Source organism: Polyodon spathula, chromosome 11, assembly GCF_017654505.1.
Source record: "Polyodon spathula isolate WHYD16114869_AA chromosome 11, ASM1765450v1, whole genome shotgun sequence".
NCBI classification, from domain to species: Eukaryota; Metazoa; Chordata; class Actinopteri; order Acipenseriformes; family Polyodontidae; genus Polyodon; species Polyodon spathula.
In genome coordinates, this window is record NC_054544.1 from 5,221,080 (window position 1) to 5,232,911 (window position 11,832).

At 38.8% G+C, this 11,832-nt stretch overlaps 1 protein-coding gene across 1 annotated transcript; it reads left to right on the forward strand.

Annotated features, from left to right (window-relative positions):
- Nucleotides 1-1,028: 1,028 nt before the first annotated feature.
- On the forward strand, nucleotides 1,029-9,075 carry LOC121323290 (ADP-ribosylation factor-like protein 5A). The gene is made up of 6 exons (XM_041264262.1): nucleotides 1,029-1,489; nucleotides 5,213-5,273; nucleotides 6,030-6,177; nucleotides 6,291-6,374; nucleotides 6,533-6,684; nucleotides 8,054-9,075. The coding sequence occupies exons 1-6, from the start codon at nucleotides 1,444-1,446 to the stop codon at nucleotides 8,100-8,102; spliced, it is 540 nt and encodes a 179-aa protein (XP_041120196.1). The 5' UTR covers nucleotides 1,029-1,443; the 3' UTR covers nucleotides 8,103-9,075.
- Nucleotides 9,076-11,832: the final 2,757 nt, after the last annotated feature.

Here is an 11,832-nt window from a genome sequence, read left to right on the forward strand (position 1 = left end):
CCTTGGTGCATGTTTTAAGGCATGCACAATCTGTGCACAAGGAAATCACCTCTTCATGTATGACTTATATGTAATAACCAGGACTACCATTGTTGATTTTATCAAGAGGACACATACAGTATGTTTAACAATAAAACATTTTCTGGCTTGCCACTGCCATGCACACAATATGGAACCATTCACTATAAGTGCCCCTTTGTTGTTGATAACGCTGACAGTTGCTGTTAACATGCAGTAGAGACAGCTACTGTACAGTATCTGTGACAGGTGAAGTGATGAGAGGATTCCAGCAGAACTGAAGCCAGCAGACCTACTGCATTCAATAGGAACAGGATCCTTTCCAGGAGTCACTACAGGTCACAGCATCAGATTGCAGGTACAGCTTTTGTTTCCATTCACAGAAATGCTACTCTTGACGTTCCCAGCGTTGCGAGATTCACATTTCAAAAACTGTATGGCAGTGTAGATTTAAAATAACCCATTCAAATCCGTGTGTGAAAGGCACGTGTTTGAACACAGTTCTGAAAATCGTATTTGTTTCAAGAACTGTTCTTAAAATTGTACATTCAAGTTCAAATACAGTTTCAGGTATATTTGGAGTATAATGTGGTTAAAATTAACACATTCATCTGTTCCTTATTTTTTATTACTCACATGACATATTATTTTAGTACTAGGCTACTATCTCGGCTCACCCAGTAAACTTACATGTAAAATAAAAATACAAAATAATCGACTTAAAAATGTAACATCAGAAATCTGTCAGCCAAAATTGCAACTCTATTTAAAACTGCCGTGCTGGTGTAAAAAATATGCACCCATGGCATTTGTCAGATTTGGGTAATTGTACAACCAGACCAGATCGTCTGGTAAAAAAAAAAAAAAATACAAATAAATAATAATACAACTTGTGTGAAATGCCTTATATAAATAAGATTGTATTTGATTAGTTTCAAGACCAGTCAAATACAGTACCACCCCAAATACAAAGGTAACATTTAACACGCAATTTCCGGCTACACAAGACTTAGTGCGCAGGTCTGTGTCGTTGACTCTAAGCCTGCCAGCCTCAGTGACACTGCATCAAAGCCGTGGTGTTTGTATAGTCGGAGTGAAAGTGTAGCTGGAAGTGGGATCTGAGGGGTCTGTTTCCCCCCCCCTCCAATTAATTTATTAAGTCTAAAACTTCAAACACGGTAGACATGGCCCCGGATAAATAGTCGAAGAGTCGGAGTTCTCTATGGCGGTGATGTCCTACACGAATGTCTTTGTGTTCAATGTCCACTGTGCTGTGAAATAGTGCCAGGTTGTCAGTTTCTCCAGGTGCTGGTCGCTTTGGCAGAGCTGCAGTAGTGTTAGTGTACGGACTGCCACTGCACACCGTGTTAGCTGATTTCGCTTTGACCGAGGCTGTGGCTGCTGCTGCAGGCCCTTCAATCAGATATGGGAATCCTCTTCACCAAACTATGGAGGCTTTTTAACCATCAAGGTAGAGTCGAGACGTGGTTTATTTTTGTATTCGGTCGCTACCCGTTTGAATTAGCTTATCCTTATTTATGTTTATGTCAGAATACATTCCCTTGTCAAAGAAAAATATTACCCGTACTTGACATTGGGAGAGGATGTGACGGTATTAATGTTAATAATATGTGAAAACAACGCTGTATTAATTTATACTGCTTTATATTCGATGTTTTACAACAAATGATTTAAAATGCACAGATGCGTACCGGTATTGTAATCCAGGACATCAACAATTACGAAGCTCAGACGTTGTGTTTTTTTTTTTTTTTTTTTTAATAGTTTTTGTTCTTTGTAAGCAATAATGTTTTTTTTTTTTCTGCTAATAACAACTGGCGCTAACGTAGACCTCTCCAAATTATGAAGTCCAGCTGTGCTTGTTTCCCAGCTGTGATCATTCAAAACAGTGTGTACTAGTAGAAACGTTGGCACCTAAAATTGAGCACAGATATTTAACAGTGAATGGCTTCAGTACTTACTTCAAGTAAATGTAATTAAAAAAAGGAATACCCTAATCTAGTATATTTGTTCATGCAAAAGTTTGACACCATGATTTGTATCTCATTAGTGACTGATAAACAAATCAATTGATTTCACAGTGAACACGAAAAACTAAAATAATTGGTATACATTGCTAAGTTATAAGTGAATGCAGTAATCCCTCGAATTCACTTTACAAATTGAAAGTGAAATGACAGCAGATCTTTCAAAGGAATACCAGTTATTTTACTACTGGAAGGCTGTAAGGGAAGTGACTTCCAAATAAGCTATCTATATAGGTACCCTAATGTAATCCTTATTGCATTGTTTGGCATGAATGCTTGGCATTACCTCAGAAGACACAGTAACTATGCATGCATTCTCATTACATTTACTGTACATTGTTTTGGAGGGTACAGGGGTGTATTGTCTATAGGGTGGGTCTTTGTCATTGATAAAAAATATGACAATGTTTCACAGGAATCCTCTGGTGGTTATTCCTGTGCAGCCAAATCTTTTCCCTGCAGCTTATGTTTGTATGTTAGCTCAGTAGAGTGCATTTGATATGTATTCATTCATTATGAATGATGTAGAGCCTCATTAGATTTGCTGTAGCCTTGCATCTAGGCCAACCATGTTCTCAGACATGATAGTCTCGAGGTATGATTTGAGTTATGATCCAATTTCCTTGGAATATGCGGGTGTACAGTATGTTTAATATGTGTTGTAGCTCACTTTGTGCAACCAGCTTGAATGAGAGAAGATTTATTAGATCTAACACATGGGACCTTTTACTGAAACACTTGCTGATACTGCATCATTTAGTTTCGTCAGTTATTTTCACATTTGTTTTTCTGGTCGGGTGTACTTTTTTTTTTTTTTTTATAAATGGTCTTTAGCTGGAACAACAGCTTGTTTGTGTTTGGAGGCCCCCTCTTCAACAGTGCCCTTGAATAAATCTGTAAAGCATTGCATGTTGTGGCACACTGTGTCTGCTCTTTTCACGTGACAGTTTTCAAAAGGGAAGTGTGTACTGGCCCATGTTCTTCCACAGGGTTTCTGTAGCTGAACTGAGGCTTGTCACTGTTTGCAACACTATATGCGTTTTCTGTAACTTGATCAAATGTTAAAGAAATGTTTTTGTTTACCTTCCCATTAAATTAGTTACCATTTCCATACAACAGGACTGTGAGAAGTGTGTGCCCTGTTTAGGACTCTAATCCCTAGAATGTGCTTATGTGGCAAATAGGCTAGATAAAGGATCCTAGTGATGGAAGTACTGAGGTAGACTTTTCTATTCCAGTTCTAATACAAAAGTCTGTTGTGTTGTGTAAACTTAATGTGCCTTAAGTTTTTTTTTGCTTGTCTGCTGAATTTACTACAGTTAAAGTACAGTAATACTAAAAAGTTGCTGTTGTGTTTAGAGTCTGTAGGGATTGTCATATAAGTTGTTCATCAAACTGATGAGCCTATTTGTTGATGTCTGATGGCGAGACTAAAATTCAAATAAAACTGATAAAGCGCGGCATCTAACACTAAAAAATCTGAAACAAAATACATCTGATAAGCTTTAGATACTCTAATTTCAAGAAATCTCTTTATGTACAAATACTTTCCTAAAGCATACTTTTTATAAGTAGGCCATGTGTTTTACATACTTAGAAGTCCTCTAAAAATGTGAGAAAGGAATGAAAGTGAAACACTTCTTTATACAGAATTGTGAGTGTTTGGAATGAACTACCCAACCATGTTGTAGAAGCTGACTCACGAGTCCTTCAGGAAATGGCTTGCAGGATCAATAAACAACCAAATAAGCAAGATGGGCCAAATGGATCTCTTGTTTGTAACATTTCTTATGTTGTTAAAGTCAATTACAACATAATACTTCCATGCATATATACTGTTCAAATATTTTAGAAAGTAAAACAAGTCAACACCGATTGTAGTGCTGCTCTAGACTAGCCAGATTGATTTGTGTACACTGTAAAAACAAAACAAAAACAAGTACACAGTAATGAGTAAATAAGAACATAAGAATTGTCATTAATGAGAGGAGGCCATTCGGCCTATCATGCTCATTTGGTTGTTAAAATATCTTGCAAAGAAAGTAAATTAAACAAAGGACAACAACTCTGGCTACTATAATAAACTGTGTTCATGCGTTATTACATTCATGCAAACCTGCAGCCTGTCTGTGTTGGCAGAGTTTTGCAGTGTGAAAATCAGAAGCTTCTAAAAGTCCTGTGCGTTCCTGTGCAGGTGAGGCGTCACATTGATCCTGTTGTCTAGGGAAACTGGTATGCTTTAGCAATGCAGTCTGTATTTATCCTGGCCTTTCCAACCCTCATGCATACTCTCCAAAACAGGAATTTCACAGCTATCACATCACTTACACAAAAAATACAGATTACCACAAATCCAAAGAATATAAAAACATTGCTAACATTTTTTACATGTGGTCCTTTTAATGACACATGTCTGCAAAGTAGGTTTTTGCAGCTAATAACAAATGCACGGTAGAGAAGAAGTAATACGTACGTACTTATACTACTTCAGCTTTTTACCGTTTACAAATAGAGTGCATGATTCAAATTTTGGAAGGAGAGCTGGGATTCACAGAATGTCCCCTTTCACTGCAGAATTTCAATATGTGATGAACTGGGATTCATTTAAACTAAAAGAAGTAAAGAAACTTCAGTCAAAGAAAAAGTAAGCATCGCCAAAGAGATGGGGTTGGCGATCTGAAAGATGTTTAAATAAATCGGTTGTGATTCCACCCTTGTTTTTCACTTCTTTAGTTTCAACATTTATGCTATCTACCTTTAACCAGACTGCTGTTGTCAGACGGCTGAAATTCTAAATAGTTCCACACCAAGCTGGTGGATTTGGCTTTGGAAACCAACCGTCTTTCTCCCGCATTCGCCATTACTGCTGTGTGCCGCAATAATTGCATTTTTACATTGAAAAATTGCGGTACTTGGATATTTTTCTTTTAGCCCGGTATTAGTTATGGTAGGATTCTGATATACCGCGGAACATTAAAAAACATATTTGCCTATATTATCCCCAAGGACACATCGGAGGCAAATTGCCCTCTCCATAGTAAATAGTGGAAAGTTAGTCTTGGTAAGTTTACTGTAAGAGCATTTGTAATTGTAAAATATAACCTTTAATTCTGCTCCCCTCCCCTTCCCCTTCCCCTTTTTTTCAGAGCACAAAGTCATTATTGTGGGTTTAGATAATGCTGGGAAGACAACAATTCTATATCAGTTGTAAGTATTGTCATGTTCATACTCTGCCAGCACGCTCAGGGAAAGGGCATAGTGAAAATACTGTATCGTCTGAAATTTCCACCGCTTATTGTTGGGGGGGGTGGCGGGGGGGGGGGGGGGGGGGGGGGGGGGGGGGGGGGGGGGGGGGGGGCGGGTGGCGGGCGCCGCCGAAGTCACATGTACACAATTCGAGCACAAACACTCGCCTCCAAACTTCTCTAACAAACAAAGGATTTCTGGTACCTTTTTATACATGTGGCCACTCCTCAATTGGCATCAATTATCTAACTGGGCAATGGCCACACCTGTGATTGCTGGCAGGAATAAATTTAACCCTATCCCTGCCAACCTTACTGTACATTCCCACACACACTATTTACAGCAGCAGGGTTTCTACCTTGCCACAGTAATGTACTAGGCAGCTTAGGGAGGAAGAGCAAGTGAAACTAGAATCCAGCAGTGCCTAAAACTGCAGTGTAAAAGGAGTATACTGAAAGAGGTTAGGGAGGAAGAAGTACATAAAGGTGCAATCAGTTATTACACTTTTTTAAACAAATTGAAAATCAAAGCAAGGTGCTTATAAAATGGGACATTTTTGGTTAAACATGGAAGCAGGAGAATACTATGCCGTTTAGAGTTTTATTTCCCTTTTAACATTTATATGTTTAAGCCTTTTTGTCTTGGTAATTTTATACATTTTATAATATTTTACATTTAAAAAGAGTTATTGCCTAAAGACACTCTTCCTTGTTACAGTTCAATGAATGAAGTGGTGCACACGTCCCCGACCATAGGCAGTAATGTTGAAGAGATTGTAGTCAATAATACACATTTTCTAATGTGGGACATTGGAGGCCAGGAGTCTCTTAGATCCTCTTGGAATACCTACTATACAAATACAGAGGTAAGGAGGAAAAAGAAAAGGGGAGGACATTTTAGGGAGCTTTATAAAAACTCAAAATACAGTAGTACAGCAGAATATTCAGGTCTGATTAAAACATCTATCCTGTTTTTCAGTTTGTAATTGTTGTCGTGGACAGCACAGACAGAGAGAGGATTTCCGTAACAAGAGACGAACTCTACAGAATGTTAGCACATGAGGTAGGTGTGGTGTTCCTGGTAACATTCACTCCAGCCCTATACTATGCTAAGCTAAGAGCACTATTTGGTTGCTCAGGTACTGTACGTTGTTTTTTTTGTTGTTGTAACAGTTAATACTGTATGAGTTGACGGTAATAATGAATATCTTTCTCTTCTAGGATCTTAAAAAAGCAGGGTTGCTGATATTTGCAAACAAACAGGATGTCAAAGGCTGCATGTCAGTAGCTGAAATCTCCCAGTACCTGAAGCTGACCTCTGTTAAGGATCACCAGTGGCACATTCAGGCTTGTTGTGCGCTTACTGGAGAAGGGTATGATAATAGAAACCAAACACACACACAAAGAGCAATAGGGTTGTAGAGGTTATATATTCACTTAAAAATGTTAACAGTGTATTTGACTTGGTTGCTAAAGTCAATATCATTAGTCTGACCTTCCTCAACTGGTGATTGTGATCAGTGAAGTACTTAAAAAATAGATGGTGAGTAAGTAGATTCAAGAAAATGCACAGAGTCCTTTTCTTCAATCAGTTGCCAGGTTTATTGAAATATGCAGGGAGTCTGGTCCCAGGTACAGGACATACAGAACTCAAAATTACAATGCTTGCGTGACATTAAATACCCTTCTGTATAGATGGTCCACCTCCCCTTTCTCTGACATTAACCAATGGTCAAGGTAATTTAATTTATTGTGTGAGTGTTAATGTGTGTGTGTCTGTGTGTGTGGTCTAGTGTGACAACCTCTGAACTCAGTGCATTCTTCACACTCCTGGAGACAAAAGGTCCATACATCTGCCTTTTGTTATCTCCTTGCGACCCCCATTGATGCCAGTGGGATTATCTCTTTTGATCTCTCTGAAGTCTAGAGCCTGTTCCCTTCTAGTCCACAGCATTGTTATCTCATTAGCTTGCAGTCATTGTTGGGCAGTTTGTAGACGCATCGTCTCTATCAGTGGTTAGCAGTACATGCAATTTGAACCAAACAGTCTGCTATCTGCAATATTAGTCTCTTTTCAGAAAAGAACACCAGTATAGCTCTGCTAGTCCACATGCGTAGCAAACCCCTAATCAATTCTCAATCCATGTTTTCCAACAATCAGTGTTGCAGAATACCGGTTAACTGAAAATGTTTTGTGCTTTTCCATCACTAGGCATAAATGAGGCATGTTTTCTTTCTGTACACACTTAGAAGAAAAATAATCTTGTTGTGAGTGGACTTGGGTCACTCTAGAGCAGAGCTTCTTAAACTTGGTCCTGGGGACCCACTGTGGTTCAAGAGCTGAAAACAAGTGAAAAGGTCTAATTAAGCAAATTATCTGTTCAATTAAGGGTCTAGTTAAGTTATTTAGAGCTTGGTTGGAATGAAAACCAGCAGACACAGTGGGTCCCCAGGACCGAGTTTGAGAAGCCCTGCTGTAGATCTTGGGTGTCTATTTGGTTAACTAGTGTTGTTTTATTGTCCTGGGGTTTTCTTATTTTACTTTTAATTATGGTAACCTTGGAACAGAAAAAAAAAAGTATTGATTGTTGCTTTATTAACATTTAATTATTATTTTTTGTTTACTGGAAATAGTTCAGAAATGTCTTTTTACATGAACGAACAGCTTGGCTCAGTATCACCCTCCACATAGGGTTTAACTGCTTCTATATAATATAAAAAAAAAATTCTACCTTTTTACAGGCTTTGTCAAGGACTGGAATGGATGATGTCTAGACTTCGAATGAGATGACCTCAACCAACCGCGTAAATGAACGGTTTCCTCTCTGATGCTTGCCTTTCTGTGAAGGCTTCAGTGAACCCCAGTGGGTCTTGCGGTTATTTATTATATAGACTAAATGAACGGACCCCTCTTCAGAACCGTGAACAACATTTTTTTTAACAGAACAAGACACATTTTTTTGAACTTGTTTTATTTCTCTCCTTTCAAAGATGGAAATGAACAATAGGGCTATGTAAACTGTATATCCCAGTTTAATGCAGCTCGGGGTAGACCTAGCATTTGGTAAGTATTGGAGAAGAACAATAATTATGGCCCTGTCTTTACAGTATTTAGCATTACTTTGTGCCTGCCTCATAACGCTTCAAAGATACTGAAAGAAGCTGGTCTTGAAAATATCACTTTTACCTATCAAAGATGTGCAGATAGTTCTGTGAGACCAAGGGAGAACAGTGGTCAGTATACTCTACTGTGGCATCCAACCACAAGGTTTTGTATGTATTCATGTCGCTGTATTCTTTGATTTCAGAGGGATGGGAGAATAAGTATTGTGACCTGGACCCTCAATCTTAAATGTTAACTCTTTTATCTGCTGCACTATTGCAGTAACCATGGTGTTTATTTTTTATTTTTTTTATATAATGCTATTCTGTCCCTGTTTTGTTGTCTGTAATAACTTCTGAGTATTGCCATGTGTAATGAGCAGCACCAAAAATAAATAGGCTTTGTTGTTTTGAATGACCAGCATTGTAATTAAAGAGGTGTCTTCCCCTTTTCTGGGGGTCCGTTCCAGGATCGAAGTTTCTGCATTTCAAAGCTTGATGAACTTTGTTCTTTTTCCGCCTTTATTTTCTTTGTGTACCAGGTTGTATTGAGCCTGGAATGCCATGACAGCGAACAGACTTCTCTCCAATAATGTGTACTGTACATTGTTACATGGTTTACATGTGGAGCTTTTACATCTGTTGTGATTAAACCTTAAAACCAAATTTTACCCTGATCCTTTACCCGTGTTCTAGTAACTTGGTCTGTAGCTCTACGCTGTCTGCATTCATCTAGCTGGAAATTTTAAAATGTTGTTAATATGAAGAAACACACAAAGTAAATCTAAAGCATGGATACTTTTTACTTTCAATGGTGGACTTAAATTCCATCGAGTGATTGCCTTTGGTTGTCCACACTCTTGGCTTCTGTGCAGGATCCTCATATGTTTTTTTTTTTTTTTTTTTTTTCTGACACAGACTATCCAACATGAGACTGGCATGTTAAAATGATTTGATTATACTTGATTTAAAGCCCATGAGCACTTTGATCCTATAAATCCCGCAGTGGCCACTAGTATCTTTCTTAAATTCTTAGCATGCCTGCATGCAGACGCCCATATCCTTTTCTTGTTAACAAGCACAGCTTTGCTATTATGACCCCCAGTTGACTTTCTAGGCACAGGAAAAGAGCATTCCAGGAGGGGTTAATAATTTATTACATACTGTGTTAGGATAGGGTTTTTTTATTGTATTTTTTTAGACTGAAACCTCACAGTTGGTTATCATGTCATTAAACTGCAACAGTTTGCTTTTTTGTGGCTGTTGTCTGTTGCTTAAAATCAACTGCAAAGGGAGGTTTACAAAAAACATTTAAGAAAACCAAGGACATGGTTAACTCTTTAAAGCAGTATTCAATAAGACTGTCTTAGCTAATAGACTTATTTAGTCGTCTCCAATTATTTTTTGTATTATTTTCTCCCAAATTTAGAACATCCAGTTATTTAAGCTCAGCTCACTGCTAGCACCCCAGCACTGAATCGGGAGCGGCGATCACTAACACGCTGTCATCCGAAGTGTGTACTGTTAGCCGACTGCTGCTTCTCACACTGCAGACTCACTGTGCAGCCATCTCGGAGGTACAATGTTGGAGGACAATGCAGCTCCGGGCAGCTTACAGGCAAGCCCGCAGGCGCCCGGCCAGACTACAGGGGTCGCTGGTGCGCGGTGAGCTGATGACACTCTGGCCCTCCCCCGGGCGGTGCTCAGCCAATTGTGCACTGCCTCCTGGGAACTCCCGTCCACGATCGGCAATGGAATAGCCTTGACTCGAATCGGCGACATCCAGGCTGTAGGACGCATCCTGCACTCCACACAGAGTGCCTTTAACAGATGTGCCACTTGGGAGCCCCTGTTTTAGTCATATTTTGCATGAGGTCTGGCCTGTGGTACAGTAGGTTGGGCAGATGAAGGCTATATCTTCAGAAATGCTAATTTGTTACAGGAAGTTATTCCACATTCTGTGAATGTAGGTCTTTGTGAGCTACTTTTTCACATTATGATGCCGAATTGGCTAAGCTATATATATATATATATATATATATATATATATATATATATATATATATATATATATATATATATATAATATAAAGTAATATAAAACATTTTATTTGTGAATTGCTTGATAATTCTGATTACCTTGTGCATGATTTGTTTGTTGTGAGATTCAATTCCACATACGGTGGATGTATATTTTATGTGATTTCCCTGTAGCAAAAATGATTAACTAAAGTTTAGTTTGTGTAGACGTGCATTAAAACAAATGAAAAGTTGCTTAATGTTCTGCAAATTTGTTTTTCAAAGCACAATGTAACATGTCTGTGGGTTTGTCTTTAAACATCAGTGCGGCTTGCCAAAACTGTCTTAAACGTCTTAAAAAGCCTTCATGGTGAAGTTGACACGTGATAGCTGGGGCAGCAGTGTGCCAAAGAGAACCATGCAGCCCCCACTCAGGTTCTGAGTTTCCACTGTGGTGTTTTCTGTTGTCCATTACAGGAATACACAGCAGTACAGTGCAAACTGAGAAATCAGAAAGAAACGCCAGGAAGCACAGCTGCAAGTATTACAAAAAGAAAACCAGAATCTAGAACAACAGCGAAACATGTTCACAACAATAGCCTGATACAATTCGAATTATAGGGCAATAAATAGGATGTTGCAGTGGGAATATAGAACTAACAATGCATGTGAATCATGGGATTTATTTTATACACACTACCCGTCAAAAGTTTTAGACCCCCCCCATTTTTCCAGTTTTTGTTGAAATTTAAGCAGTTCAAGTCCAGTGAATAACCTGAAATGGTACAAAGGTAAGCGGTAAACTGCCAGAGGTTAGAAAAAAAGAAGTTTAGGTTACCAAAAACTGAAAAATAATGTTCTACACCAATGGAAATAAATTAAGCCTTGAAAGTTGATGCTAACAATTCCTACAGATGTCCCACCTTTTGTTGATTACTTACAAACCCTCTATATAAAAGCAGTGTTGGAACAGACTGCAGACTGCACCCTCTTAAGCATTATTTGGACAGTATTGTACTGCAGGAAGTAGTATATTGCTATCATAATTGCGAGAAAAAGGCAATTAACAAAGGTCGACAGACAGACCATTATAACCCTTAAAAGTGTAGGTCTTTCCTTTAGAGAAATTGCAAAGAAAGTCAAGGCGTTAGTGAGTACAGTTTCCTACACCATCAAAAGGCACTTGGAAACTGGAGGAAACTGACAGGAAGAGGTCTGGCAGACCCAAAGCCACAACAGAATCAGAAGACAAGTTTCTGAGAGTCAACAGCTTGCGTGATAGACGGCTCACAGGACAACAGCTTCAAGCACAGCTTAACACTGGTCGAAGTAAGCAAGTCTCAGTGTCAGCTGTGAAGAGAAGACTTCGAGCTGCAGGTTTGACAGGTCGAGTGGCAGTA